The sequence below is a fragment of the Chiloscyllium plagiosum genome, unplaced genomic scaffold (assembly GCF_037043375.1).
Source record: "Chiloscyllium plagiosum isolate Xiang-an unplaced genomic scaffold, Cpla_swu_hap1 HiC_scaffold_25, whole genome shotgun sequence".
Taxonomy (NCBI): domain Eukaryota; kingdom Metazoa; phylum Chordata; class Chondrichthyes; order Orectolobiformes; family Hemiscylliidae; genus Chiloscyllium; species Chiloscyllium plagiosum.
The window spans coordinates 3,074,420-3,090,151 of NW_028270163.1; the positions used below are offsets into that span (position 1 = coordinate 3,074,420).

Genomic DNA, 15,732 nt, shown 5'->3' on the forward strand with positions numbered 1-15,732 from the left:
GGTTACTCTTCGGATGGTCATTGTGGACTTGTTGGGCCAAATGGCCTGTTTCCACACTGTAGGGACTCTGTGACTCTAGAAAATCTTCAATAGTGGACTCACACCTAATGTTGGACACTCTGCTGTGTGTTTTGCAGATGCAGGCTGGTGTACATGGCCAGTACCATTCCTGCGGTGCACAGGTAAAGGAATGTATTGAATGTCATTTACTTTCGGTCCGGAAAAGTACCCACTCTACTTCGGTTTATCCTGGAAGGGTAAGGTATCGCAAATGTTTGAGCAAATGTTTCAGGCTGCTATTATGCAGTAGCAGCATGAGAGGTATTTGCCACTTTCAGATGCAGCTATAAGGCCAAATAGACATTCTGCACATTGCACCAATGAGTAATGTGGCATATGAATTTCAGTGTCAGTGTGATGCCAGATATATACTGGTGGATCACATTGACAACATGTCAATCAATTAACAAGGAAGAAAGTTGAAGCAAAAACACCAAAGCAATTTTTCAGCTTAGAAGCAATCAAGAAAGAAATTAATTAAGTAGCTATCACAAAGTCTTACACATTTCCCCAACTCCCAAATGGAAGAGTGAGAATATTTCACATAGACAAATCACTACAGTGATTATTACAGTCCTGTAAATAAACTTCGATATTACAATTACTATGATTTCCTGTTATGTTATATATTATAATCCTGCCCTGCTTCCTCCCCCAGTACTCCCCCATTATTTCCCAACCTAAACTTCCCTTCTCTCCGCTCATCACCCTACTTCCCACAAATCCCCCTCTCATCCTCTTCCCCTTCTCCCTATTACCATCTCCTGTCTCCTGTTCCTCTCCTCCGTCTCTTCAAATGCCCCTCTCTCCTCCCTTCCTCTCTCTCTATTTCTCCTTCCCCACTTCCATCTTTCTCTTCTCCTTCTCCCTCTCCTCCCATCCATCTCTCTAAGACACTTTCTCATTTCCACCCTCCCCCAACCACTTGCCAGTACACTCTCTACCACTCCCTCTCTTGTCGCTTTCTCTTCCCCCTCTTTTCATTAAAACTCCCCCCTCACCCCCTCATTGGAGGAGTGTGCACAGGATCATGCTGGCAGAGTAGGCACAGAGGTGCCAAGCCGTGATCAAGTAGGAAGGGGAAGATGCGAGTTGAAATGGAAGGTTTGAAGGAAGTTTGTGAATATATCATAACTGGTAGGATGCTGTATATACTGCCTTTATTTCTGATGAAGGGCTTTTGCCCGAAATGTCGATTTCAAAGCTCCTTGGATACTGCCTGAACTGCTGTGCTCTTCCAGCACCACTAATCCAGATGCTGTATTTAATGTCTCGTGTCTTCTTTCACTGAATTATTAAGCTGTGACCGTATTTAAATATTTGACTCCTTAACCATTATACTAATTGAGCACTTAATCACACCATTTGATTTCAAATGATGCACTGAAACAACTGGAGAGTGTTAAATTGATGACACATTTTTCTGTTAGGGATATAACTTTTGCTATAACTATAACTATTATGATATAACTATTGCTCTCATGTAATAACTTACATTTTGTTTTACAATTAGAGCATCTTCTCATTAAGATGGTGGTTTTCAACGGTGATTGCTAATTATACAAACTCTTGCACTTAGCCTAGATAGGAGGAGTGGGTCACTTATGGTATAGTGGTTATAGTGATTGTAATGAGGTCAGTCATGTGGACCTCATTGAATATAAGTTCCCTGATTGAGGCTGTTAATCTGGTCCAATTAAGAAGTCCTTGCTGACAGATTTAAACAGTTAGAGGTACTGTTCACTCTGAGAGCTGGTTCTAAGGGAGCTGGATCAGTGTCAAGGACTCTCCACATGAAAATAAAGGGTGACTTAGTGATAGGATACTAGTCTCTGTGGCGTTATTTCAGTGGTAGTGTCACCTGGTTACGAGTCCCACCTGTTCCAGAGGTGTTTGGTAACTTCACTGAAAAGATTGACTACCAAGTATCCAGGAAAGGACAATTGATGGCAGCACTCTAATTCAACCATAAGCTGCCACCTAGATAAGGACAATAGAAACCACTACATGCAACAGTGTTGTACTCTTGGGTGCCTTCAATTTTCTCAAGGAATAGTCCCAGGCCACCATGAGGGAGAGATTCTGAATTCATTAAGACTGTCCACACATCCATCTCTAAAGAGGCCAATGAGCATCATGTTGAGACATTTCATTTGTTCCTGAGTAGCACCTGAAGGACTATCCTGCCGATGTCAGTTCTGTGCCTTCACATTCTTGCACACGTGACAGAAGGCACCACTTTTGAAAGTATCATTTCCTCTTCAAACAGGGGAGTGACCTTAGGATGGGCGCATGGATGGCACACAAAGGGTAAGAGCAGAAGCATATGTTGTGGAGCTGGAGTTTTAGCTGGTTTGTGGTTTTTTGTAGGCATAATTTTAAATGAAAATTATTTCTATTGCAAAACAAGTTTTCTGTGATCTTTTGTGTTAGTTTCATGAAAACAGCACTAACAACAAATCCTCCCACAAAACCGGCCACCGCATCAAGATGGATTCATTGCCACTGGATGTTTCTGGCAGTTTCAGTTTTTGCAGAGCTTGGAGAAAGCTCATCAAGTGAAAGGAATGACTCACTAATAGGTAACAATAGAAAAGTTTCATATAATTCTTTAAACAACATTTATTGAGTATCTAATTACTGTACACTAATACAATTGGAAAGGAATTCAGTATATTTTCTAAAATATATTCTTAGTAATTTAAAATCAGGTTACTCACATCATGATTTGACACTGTAATTTAAAATGTGTTTTTTTGTGTGGTTTCACCATTTCAGTTGTATTATTCAAACTTTACTGACTTCTCACTCTTTGAATATATCAAGGAATATTGAAGTGATTTTCAAAAATATTTTTGTTTTAAAGTGTTTTCTGACAGTGCTGGACCATGGCTATAGGCAAATAAGTTTGAACTGAAACTCCATGTTAGTGGGAGCGGCCAAACATACACTTTTCAAAAGGACAGTATTTTGGCACCGATTTCACTCAAATCAGAGATTCCATCCATTGAGGGTGATCTTGAGACCTTTATTCAAGTGACATATCTAGCCCATACTATGTATTAATCAATTCCATAACATTGACTCATGTTATTGATCCAAACATATTACTAACCTGTGTAACATGATGTTCATCAAATACCAACAGGTCAGTCCTTCAAACCTTCTTCAGAGACTTACTTTGGAGGATGACACATTATCTAACTGATTCTTTTTAGCCTGAAGATTATCACAGAACTCTTGCTGCCTATTGCAGATCACACAAAGCAATAATATACACTCACCAGTTGCATCTTTGGCCAAGATTCCCTGGGCTTCCTTCACTGTTAACTTCAGGAAGACAGTGGGTGGCTGTGGAAGTGACAATAGAAAGCAAGAGAAGTCTCAGTAATACTGCCACAGCCAAATTACCTTTGAATTACAGCAGGCAATTCCCAATATTGTTTCTCACACAGTGTTACAATCTGGAATTCCCCAAATCTCTTGTCATGATTGCATCTTCAAAAGGCCAAGTGTAAACACACCAACAATCTCACACTCCTCAGGATAAACCCAACTGACATGCTCTACATCTCTCACTCACTCAACCTGATGAAGCTTGCATGTCTCACCATATCCTCCCACATTTCCCACATTGTAGACACAAAACTTTGTAGGTGCCCTTTTTGGGAAATCATAATACATGTTACAACAAACACCCCTGAAATTGTACTCCTTTCCATAAACAAAGTATTTGAGACTACTCAGCTCACCTTTAGCTGCTTGATCTGCTCCAGAATACCTCTGTGTTCTTCTTGGTCCATCTGGAAAGCCTAGAAATCGAGAGAAGCAAGAAATAGTCAAGCAGGTCATTGTGGGACATATGCTCATACGTTAATAGAACATAGAACAATACGGCACAGGAACTGGCCCTTTGGCCCATAATGTTGTGCCAAACATGATGCCATATTAAACTAATCTCTTCAGCCTGCCCTTGGTCCATATCCCACCATTCCTTGCATATTCATGTGCTTCTCTAAAAATCTTTTAAACAGCCCTATCGTACCTGCCTCTGCCACCACCCCTGGCAGCGTGTTCCAGACCCACAGCACTCCCTGGTTAAAAAACTTGCCCCTCATATCTCCTTTGAACTTCCCCCCTCTCACCTTAAATGCATGCCCCCTAGTATTAATATCTCACCTCTGGGGAAAAAGATTCCGACTGTCAACTATCTATGCTTCTCATAATTTAATAAACTTCTGTCAAGTCTCCCCTCAACCTCCACCACTCAAGAGAAAACAACCTGAGTTTTTCTACCATCTCCTTTATAGCTCATACCCTCTAATCCAGGCAGCATCTTGGTAAATGTTTTCTGCTCCCTCTCTAAAGCCTCCACATCCTTCCTGTAATGTGGTGACTAGAATATAATGCAATATCTAAGTGTGGCTTAATCAAAGTCTTGTGGAGGTGCAACATGACATCTTGACTCTTGTACTCCATTCCCTGACCAATAAAGGCAAGCATGCTGTATGCTTTCTTTACCACAGTTCAAGAACTAGGACAATACACCAGAAATCTGTTGCCTAATGATATTAAGAAACTGGGTTTCCATTATGAGAAAGATGTAATTTGAATATACATTCAGTCATAGAGTCATAGAGATGTACAGCATGGAAACAGACCCTTTGGTCCAACCTTATGTCTTCTGTTATGACAAGGGACAGACAGCCATATCAAATCTGTCTCCCTATCGTATTTCATAACACTCTAAAACTAAAAAACTCAATGACCATCAAAGATGACCCCAATGGTTCCTAAACCGACTTTTTGAATAACCAGTATCAGACTTTGTAAATAATTGATACGAGGCATCAAGTTTACAGTTGAAATAAAAGAATCTTATTAAGTCTATGATTTAAACCTAATCCTCTTTAATCCTAGGTCCCACTTTAACATACAGACAGACAGGCAAACACAATTAAGGGATAAATGAAAAGGAAAAGAATAAATAAAATGTACCTTGACAGTTACAAAGTCATAGTCATAAAGATGTACAGTACAGAAACAGACCCTTTGATCTAACTCGTCCATGCGGACTAGATAGCTTAAATTAATCTAGTCCCATTTACTGGTATTTGCACCATACCCTCTCAACCCTTCCCATACATTTACCCATCATGCTGCCTTTTAAACATAACTGTAACAGCCTCGACCACCTCCTCTGGTATCTCTTGCAATATATGAACCACCCTCTACATGAAGAAGTTGCCCCATCGGTATCTTTTAAATCTTTCTCCTCTCACCTTACACTTATGCCCTCTAGTTCTGGACTACCCCACCCCAGGGAAAAGACTTTGTCTATTTATCCTATCCATGCCCCTCATGATTTTATAAACCCCTATAAGGTCACACCTCAGCCTCTGATGCTCCAGGGAAAATTGCCCCAGCCTATTCAGCTTCTCCCTATAGCTCAAACCTCTAATCCTGGCAACATGCTTGCAAATCTTTTCTGAACTGTTGCAAGTTTCCCAATATTTTTCCGATAGCAAGGAGACCAGATGGATTATTCCAAAAGTGGCAGAACCAATGTCCTGTACAGCCGCAACATGACCTCCCAAACTCCTATACTCAAATGCACTGACCAATAAAGGCAAGCATACCAAAAACCTTCTTCACTAACCTGCCTACCTGCAATTTCACTTTCAAGGAACTATGAAGATTAGATTAGATTCCCCTACAGTGTGGAAACAGTCCCTTCGGCCCAAACAGTCCACACTGACCCTCCGAAGAGTAATCCACCCAGACCCACTTCCCTCTGACTAAAGCACCTAACACTACGGGCAATTTAGTAGGTCACCTGACCTGCACATCTTTGGACTGTGGGAGGAAACCGGAGAACCTGGAGGAAACCCACACAGATACAGGGCGAATGTGCAAACTCCAACAAACAGTCGCCCGAGGCCAGAATCAAACCTGGGACCCTGGTGCTGTGAGGCAGCAGTGCTAACCACTGAGCTACCGGCCCACCTATTGGATGAACATGCATGAACGCGCACCCCAAGATCTCTTTGTTCAGCAACATTCCCCAGGACCCTACCATTCAGTGTATAGGTCCTGCTCTTATTTGCCCTACCAAAATGCAGCATCTCACATTTATCTGTCTATGATTCTAAACTCCATCTGCCACCTGTCAGTCCAGCTGATCAAGGTCCCATTGTACTCTGAGGCAACCTTCTTCGCTGTTTTCTACACCACCAATTTTGGTGTCACCTGCAAATTTACTAACCATATCTCCTATGTTCACATCCAAATTATTTATATAAATGACTAAAGTTCATTTAAGCTGTCTCCGCAATCAGTAACACAGGCACATGGGATTATATCTTGCTTGGTTTTTGAAGACACTGATGCATACAAATATCTTCCTGTAGCCAACCAGTAATACTCACTTAATTCTTGTAACTGAGATACTATTCACAGAACTTTCAGTAAACTGATAATGAGAGGAAAACCAGGAAACAATCAAACCCCTATCCTGTCACTTTCACAGAGACAATCCTTCTGACTAAACACCTTTCCAAAGAACCAGTTCAAACTTTAACCTTTCTACTCAAGTTAAAAATCACACAACACCAGGTTATAGTCCAATAACTCTGCATTGCTGCATATCCCAAAGCCTGCTGGAGAATGGTCACCTGAAGATCCGAGGCTGAATGTCCCTGACCGCTGAAGTGTTCCCTGACTGGGAGGGAACATCCTGTCTGGTGATTGTTGCGCGGTGTCATTCATCTGTTGTTGTAGCATCTGCTTGGTCTCACCAATATATCATGCCTTGGCTGGGTCACATGAGTATCTGCCGCATGCGTGGTGGGGTGTGTACGCACATGTAATAGTAGTATCCATGTTGATATTCTGACATGTCTTGCAGTGGTTGTCATGACAGGGTTGTATGGTGTTGTGGACAATGTTGTCCTGAAGGCTGGGCAGTTTGCTGCGAACAATGGTCTGTTTAAGATTTGGCAGTTGTTTAAAGACATGAAGTGGAGGTGTAGAGAAGGTCTTGGCGAGGTGCTCATCCTCATCAATAATGTGCTGCAGGCTGCGAAGAACATGGCGTTGTTTCTCTACTTCTGGGAAATACTGAATAATAAAGGGCACCCTATCGGTCATATCCCATGTCTGCTCCTGAAGGTGTCATTACTGTGTCTCGATGTGGCACGTCAGAACTGACGATCGATGACTTGAGCATCATACCCTGTTCTAAACAGGGTGTCCTCCAGCACCTTCAGGTGTCCGTCACATTCATCCTCAACTGAAAAGATCCTGCGTATACGTACGGCTTATTCATTGGGGATGGCTGTTTTCATATGTTTAGGGTGAAAGCAAGAGAAGTGCAGCATTGTGAGGTTCTCCTTGGGCTTACAAACAAGCTGCTGCTCACAGTTCAAAGGTTACCTTCAGCTCTTTGCTCACAGTTCCAAACCAAACAATATAAATAAAATTAAATAAAGAGAAAACAGTGAGAGTTCTAACACATCGGATAACAAGAGGTTACATTGAAATTGCAATGGGCCATGAACAGGTCAGAGTTGGAAATGCAGTGTACCTGACACTAATTATAAATAGGTTGTTTCTGTGCCTTGACATTCATGTAACTGTAGTACCAATACTTTTCAGCATTGCATCCAAAATGCAAAGTGCAGTTTGTAGCGATAATGAATTTAGAGATTACTAACAGAATATTGTTCAGGGTGTAATATATACTTAATGGTAGTGTCCTGGATGCATTGCCAAACAAAGAGACCTTGGGATGCAGGTTCATAGTTCCTTTGAAGGTGGAGTTGCAGGTAGACAGGGAAGTGAAGGCAGTGTTTGGTGCACTCACCTTTATTGGTCAGTGCATTGAGTAGGAGAAAGTGAGAACTGCAGATGCTGGAGATCAGAGCTTAGAAATGTGATGCTGGAAAAGCGCAGCAGGTCAGGCAGCATCAAAGGAACAGGAGAATCGACGTTTCGGGCATAAGCCCTTCTTCAGGAATTCTTCAGGAATTGTAGAATTTCTATGATTCTAAGATATACTTGATCTTTGCCTTCCCTAGTGATTCACTAAGGAAGTGAAGTCTTCATCTACCTTAAATAAATTTTTTTTCGAAAAAGACTTCTTTGCTGGATAGGACCTCCATCCAATACTATACACCAGCTACATTGACGACATTTTCTTCCTCTGGACCCATGGCGAGGACTCACTGAAACAACTACACAGTGATATCAACATGTTTCATCCCACCATCAGACTTAACACAGACTACTCTTTAGAATCAGTCCCATTCTTGGACACATGCATCTCCATCAAGGACGGTCACCTCAGTGTCTCACTCTCCTGCAAGCCCATAGATAATCTCACAATGCTGCACTTCTCTAGCTTCCACCCTAAACAAATTAAAACAGCCATCCTCTACAGACAAGCCCTACGCACACACAAGATCTGTTCAGGTGAGGAGGGACCTTACAAACACCTGAAGGTGCTGAAGGATGCCCTCATTAGAACAGGATATGATGCTCAACTTATTGATCACCAGTTCTGACATGCCACAGCGAGAAACACCTAATGAAGGAAGTGAACCTTTCATTTGGATCAATTTCTGGTAATTTCATCATTACAGTGATGGAACGTCCACTGCTAAGACAGAATTCTCTTTACCTCAAAAACAAATGTGCAAGTCTCAAAGAAAATAAACTATAATTAAGGACAACAGCCAGCCTGCCTCAGAAAATAACCCTGTCAAAATTAATTATTTTGGAAAGTTGAATTTTCAGTGTATTTGTTGTATATGTTACGTCATATATTTGGGAGTATTCTGAAATTGCCAGAAACCATGTTATCAAGTCCTTATTCGTTGAGTCATAGAGTCCTACAGCACAGAGACAGGTCGACCAAAATGTTCATCAACGCTAACCCCATTTCCCTGTACTTGGCCCATATCCTTCTAAACATTTCCTATCCATGTATTTGTCTAAATGCCTTTTAAATGTCGTTAATGTACCTGCCTCAACCACTTCCACTTGTAGCTCATTCCATGTGTGTAACACCTTCTGTGTAAAAAAGTTGCCCCTTAGGTACCCTTTTATTCTTTCCCCTCTAACCTTAAACTGATGCTCTCTAGTCCTTGCTTCATCAACTACAAATTTACTAATCATACCTTGTACATTCTCATCCAAATTATCAATATAGATAACAAACAGAATGGGCCGAACACTGACCCCTGAGGTACATCACTAGTCACAGGCCTCCAGTCTGACAGCATCCTTTCACTATTACCCACTGTTTCTTACCATCAAGCCAATTGCGTATCCAATTTGCCAGCTCCCCTTGGATTCCATATGATCTAACCTTCCAGAGCAGCCTACCATGTGGAACCTTATCAAAGACCTTACTGAAATCCATATCAACCTTGTCTACCTCCCTGCCCTTGTCAAATTTGCTGGTCACTTCATCGAAGAACTCTAATAAATTTGTGAGGCATGATCTCCCACACGCAAAGCCATGCTGACCATTCCTAATCGAATCCTGTCTTTACAAATGCATGTATATCTTATCTCTCAGAATCTTCTCTAGTAACTTAACTACCACAGATGTTAGGCTTACTGGTCTATAGTTCCCAAGTTTTTCTTTGCAGCCCTTCTTGAAAAAGAATACAACATTCGCTACCCTCTAGTGTTTCGGGACCTCATCCATGGTTAATGATGATGGAAAAGTATTAGCCACGGCGCCTGCAATGTCTTCTCTCAACTCTTGCAGTTTCATACATTCTAAAACACCCAACAGCACCTCTACTGTGATATGGACTGTCCCCAAGATATGATCACTAACTTCCCTAAGTTCCCAAGTCTTTACGTCTTTCTCCATGGTAAACACAGAGGAGAAATATTCATTGAGGACCTCGCCCATCCCCTGTGGTTCAATACATACATGTCCACTTTGGTCCTTGAGGGAGTCCTATTTTCTCTCTAGTTATTCTTTTGCCTTTAATATACTTAAAGAACCTCTTTACATGTTGATGTTTCCTCAGACAAGGCCAGTGAATCTGTATTGTATCCTCTCTAAAGTTTTTATGTTCTTCCTATGGTGTGGAGCCCAGTGCAGCATACAATGCTGACCTCTTCAGCATGTACATAGATGACTGGCTCTGGTAGCTTTCCATTAGATCTGCCAAACAACCCATTTAGTTTATGTTGCCCACATCTGATCAATGAGAAACCAAAGCAAACATTTCTGGTGAATCTGATAAACTGACACCTGAGTTACAACCAAGTTGTTGGCACATGTATGTATAGTGTTGGTTCAACAGGTGTGGCTCAGTAGCTTCTCTGTGGGTAGCCCTCTCATGGAATCACTGAGGTGGTGCAAAACTATATGAGAGGTCAACTTTCAGATGAGGCATTGATTAAGGTCTGGTCTATCCTCTCTGGTGGATGTGCATTCTCTCAGTGCTTGGCTAATATTTATTTCTCACAAAAGAACCAGCCATTTATTTAATTGCTGTTAATGGATTGCTGCTGTGTGCCATGTTTCCTAGAACAATGATGAACCTCCAATTAGCTGTAAAGTGCATGAGACATCCTGAAGTTCATGAACAGCAAAGTATGAATGCAATTCTTTCTCTTTTCACCCATTGAATCTGCAGGAAACCATGTTAATGTATTTCAGTATCATTCTGCTGAGAAGGTAAAATATATTGAGTTAGCTTACTCACATTCTGCAGGTAAAGAAGGAGCTCTTTCTCGTCTGCATTGTGGGATGCTGAAGCTTTACCATTGCGATGAACAAAGGTATACAAGGCTTCTTCGTATAACAAATGTAACTGAATAGAACGAAAAGAAAATTACTGTCAGCTTCTGAAGAACAATCAAGCAGCAGTATTGCAAAATATCCAGTGTCCAGGGTTTTCGTGTTCAGTATTGTCATGTTCAATGCTCTCGTTCAGTGTCCCCATGCTCAGTATTCAGTATTTTCATGTTAACTATTCGCCTGCCCAGTGTTCTTGTGGTCAGTGTTTTTTGTGATCGAGGTTCAATATTCTTATGCTCAGTGTTGTGTTCCTTGCACAGTGTCTTTGTGCTCAGTGCTCCACGTTCAGTGGATTTTTCAGATCTTCAAACAAGCTCAGGCCAGAACTCTTGGTTACTGTTAAACAATGTTTATGAATGCACTGTATATGATGGTAAGGGTACAGAACAGCACACTTTGAAGTGTACAGGCTACAACCTTTTAGCAGAGTACCAGCACAGTACAGGGGTCACAGTTACATACAACTTACCTCAGAGGGTCACACCATATTTATTAAACCCTATCTCTAAACATTTAGTTGGAGAGCAGGGCAAATTCTGCAATTGACGTATTAGAAAATCCTGGGCAAATCCTGTTCCTTTTCATCATTTAGTGGCTGTAATGGAAGGTGATTGTGTGAATGCCTTATTTCATCAGGCCAGAAATACAACTATTACAACTGATACAGGGACAGTGTGGGTAAGTGGTGTTGAAATGCCCATCAGCCTTGATTGAATGGCGGGGTGGACTTAATGGTCCAATTGGCCTTACTTCCACTCCTATGTCTTACGGTTTTATGGTTATTGAAAATAAGCAGCAAAGATGTGGCAAGGTGGGTGGAATGCAGGTAAGGATGGGATGGGAGAAGATGATGGAATGTGAGACTTTGAGGGGACAGTAGGGATTTCCTATTCCTTCCTCCCAAAAAGCTGAAATATAGAGGTGAGCTGAGACAGTAACTGTCTTTGACATCAAGGCTGTATTTGACCAAGTGTGGCATCAAAGAGCCCTAGCAAAACTGGTATCAATGGGAATCGGGGACAAGCTTTCCACTGTCATACCTCGCAAATAGGAAGATGGTTGTGATTGCTGGACATCAATGACCTCAGTCAAGAGTGTGGTGCTAGAAAAGCACAGTAGTGCTGGTGATTCCTGATGAAGGGCTTATGTCTGAAACATCAATTCTCCTGCCCCTCGGATGCTGTTTGACCTACTGTGCTTTTCATGCATCACACTCTCGACTCTGATCTCCAGCATCTGCAGTCCTCACTTTCTAATACGTCAATGATCTCAGCTCCAGGACATCACTACAGGAGTTCTTAAGGGTAGCATATCAGGCCCAACAATCTTCAGCTGCTTCATCAGTGACATTCCCATCATAAGGTCAGAGGTGTGAAAGTTCACTGATGGATGTTCAGCATCATTAGTGACTCTTCAGCTACTCTTCACAAGCAGTCAGTGTCTATATGCCAGGCTTGAGCTGTAGAGTGGCAAGTAACAATCACACCACATAAATGTCAGGCAATGACCATCTCCAATCAGAGACAATCTAATCACTGCCCTTGATATTCAACAGCATTAGCATCAGTGAATCCCCCACTATCAACATCCTGGGGGTCAACATTGACCAGAAATGAATCTAGATCAATGATGCAAATAATATGGATACAAGAGGAGCTTGCAACGAGTAAATCACCTCCTGACTCTCTAATGTCTGCCCACTACCTACAAAGCACAAGTGAGCGGATTTGGTGGTACTCTGGTTATGTCACTAGATTAGGTCTAACAGTCTGGGAGAGTGTGCTTGAATTATGGCAAATCTTGCAAATAGATTTCAATTTCAGAAAAAATCTAGAATTAAAAGCTACCCAGTGGTAACCATTGTTGTAAAATCCCATATTGTATGTTAATATCTTTTAGGGAATAAAATGGCTGTCTTTACCTCGTCTGACCTACAAGTGATTGCCCTCTGAAATGGCCCTAGTCAGCCACTCAGTTCAAGGGTGAATAGGGATAGGTTTCAAATGCTGGCCCAGCCAGAAATGTGCACATTCCATGAGAACATTTTTAAAACATCAGCAGTGTGATGGAATACACTCCACTTGCCTGGATGAGTGCAGCTCCAACACCACTCAAGAAGCACGACATCATCCAGGTCATGTATCACAAAATATTAGTATATAGGTACAGTAAGTAATTAGGAAGGCAAAAGGAATGGTATCACTTTGTGAGGGGAATTCAATACAAAGGAAGGACAAATTGATATGGCTAGTCCACTTCTATTTCTGGTGATTGGTAAGCCCCAAGATGTTGCCAGTATAGGTTCAATGATGGCAATGCCATTGAATGTCAAGGAATGACAGTTTGATTCTCTTGTTGGAAATTATCATTGCCTGACATTTGTGTGGCATGAATACTCCTTCTGGACATCCCCACTTCTGACCTTATGAAAGTGAAGCAGCTGAAGCTGGTTGGCCTAGGACACTCCACTGAAGAACTCCTGCAGAGACAGAATATAGAACAGGACAGCACAGTACAAGCCCTTCAGCCCTCAATGTTGTGCCGACCTTCTATCCGACTCTAAGATCAAACTAATCTACATACCCTTAATTTTATTATCATCCATGTGCCTATCCAAGAATTGCTTAAATTTCCCTAATGTATCTGACTCTACTACCACTGCTGGCAGTGCATTCCACGCACCTACCACAACTCTATCAAGTCATCTCTCACCCTTCTTTGCTCCAATGAGAAAAGCCCTAGCTCCCTCAACCTTTCTTCATAAGACATGCCTTCCAGTTCAGGCAGCATCCTGGTAGATCTCCTCTGCCCACATCCTTCCTATAATGAGGTGACCAGAACTGAACACAATATGCCAAGTATGGTCTAACCAGGGCTGTATAGAGCTGCAGCCTATCCCCCTGCTAATGAAAGCCAACACACTATACGCCTTCTTAACAACCCTCTCAACTTAGGTGGCAACTTTGAGGGATCTATTGAGGGACATGGACCCCAAGATTGCTCTATTCCTCCACACTGCCAAGAATCCTGCCTTTATCCCTATAATCTGCAATTAAATTCCACCTTCCAAAGTGAATCACATTTTTCCAAGTTGAATTCCATCTGCCACTTTTCAGCCCAGCTCTGCATCCTGTCAATGTCCCATTGCAACCTACAACAGCCCTCCACACCATCCAAAACTCCACCAACCTTCATGTTATTGGCTAACTTACTAATCCACTCTTTCACATCCTCATCCAAGTCATTTATAAAAATCACAAAGAGCAGAGGTTCCAGAACAGAGGAACACCACTGGTCACCGAGCTCCAGGCTGAATACTTACCATCTAGTACCACCCTCTATGTTCTATGGATGTCTTGGAGCTGAGATGATTGACCTCCAAGAGTCACAATCATCTTCCTTTTTGTGAGGTAAGTCTTTGAGAGTTTTGTCCTTGATCCACCACCCATTTCCCTGATAGTTATTAACTTTTTCCTGAAAGCTTTCCCAGCCCTGCTAATGAACTGATTAGCCTGTCTCTGACATATCTGTCCTTCTTCCCTTTTGATCAAGGATATAATACTTGCAATTCTCCAGTCTTCCGGCAGCACCCCTGAATCTAATTCAAATTCATTGTTCATAAATAGTAATAAATTCATTCATTCATCAAGATAATACACAAGCAACATTTGATAGTATTGTGCTGAGGAATCAATAAACAATTAAATAGTCACTTGAGAATGAAAGAAAAGAGGGTGCCTGCAAGGTTCTTAGGAAAAAGCTGGATGGTGTGTATTAAGCTGGTTGGTTTTTTTGATCCAATTTCAGAAAGTGGATTGTAAAGAAGATCTGGTTGCTGAGTTGGAACAACATGTGACCAATGTCATTTCTGGTTAAAAACTGAGGCATTGGAGATGTGAAAAGATAGATGGAAGTACAGAAGTTGTCAGTGTCAGAATGCAAGCATCAGTTTAACAAAATATTTCACACCCAAAAGCACTCCTGTGGAGACTGTTATTGCAGCCAGTCAGTAACCAGTGTTCACCCTACAATTGTGCATTATCAAAGCTAGTTGTCGCTTGACTATGAGACGAAATTGTTGCTTCAACCATTGCAAAATTGAGTCAAATAATTCATTGTGGACAGACAAAATGAGAAAGCTCAATGGAAAATGTCTTGGTGCCCTACACAGTTGAGCTACTATAATCATCTGAAAGACACTTTCTGTAGCCACTAACTCCTCAACTCAGGGTAAGATGAAGAACCAATACCCACAAACGGAGCTGCATCAGGACATTATTTAAATGAGCCATAACACACTGCATCACCCAGGAACTACAAGAAGCTGAGGTAAAACACCTATATAACGTATTCAGGAACAGCGGGTACCCAATAAGCGCAGTCCGCTAATTCCTAAACGACAGACCTAAAGAAGAAAACAGTACACACCCAGAGAGTCTAGCTACCCTGCCATATATTAAAGACATCTTGAAGATGATGACCAGACTACTCCGGCCCTTAGGCATCATGGTAGCCCACAAACCTACTACCACACTGAAACAGCTCCTGATGAATTTAAAGGAACTCATATCCACAGCCAGAAGAACAAACGTCATATACAAAATACCCTGCAAGGACTGCAACAAACATTACATTGGACAGACGGGCAGGAAACTAGCCACCAGGATACATGAGCACCAACTATCCACCAGAAGACATGACCAACTGTCACTAGTATCCATACACACTGACGAAGAGGGACACCAGTTCGACTGGGACAATACATTCATCCTGGGACAGGCTAAACAAAGACATGCATGGGATTTCCTAGAGGCCTAGCATTCAAACTGGAACTCCATTAATAA

At 41.8% G+C, this 15,732-nt stretch overlaps 1 protein-coding gene across 4 annotated transcripts in view; it reads right to left on the reverse strand.

The window, feature by feature from the left end:
• unc13d (unc-13 homolog D (C. elegans)) overlaps window positions 1-15,732 on the reverse strand; it is a 198,255-nt gene that overhangs the window by 127,129 nt on the left and 55,394 nt on the right. For all 4 annotated transcript variants that reach the window (XM_088000394.1, XM_088000396.1, XM_088000395.1 and 1 more), the window contains 3 exons: window positions 10,794-10,901; window positions 3,813-3,872; window positions 3,345-3,411 (listed from right to left, as the gene is read on the reverse strand). In XM_088000394.1, coding sequence (XP_087856520.1) covers window positions 3,345-3,411; window positions 3,813-3,872; window positions 10,794-10,901 — 235 coding nt within the window. The remainder of the gene's footprint in view (window positions 1-3,344; window positions 3,412-3,812; window positions 3,873-10,793; window positions 10,902-15,732) is intronic.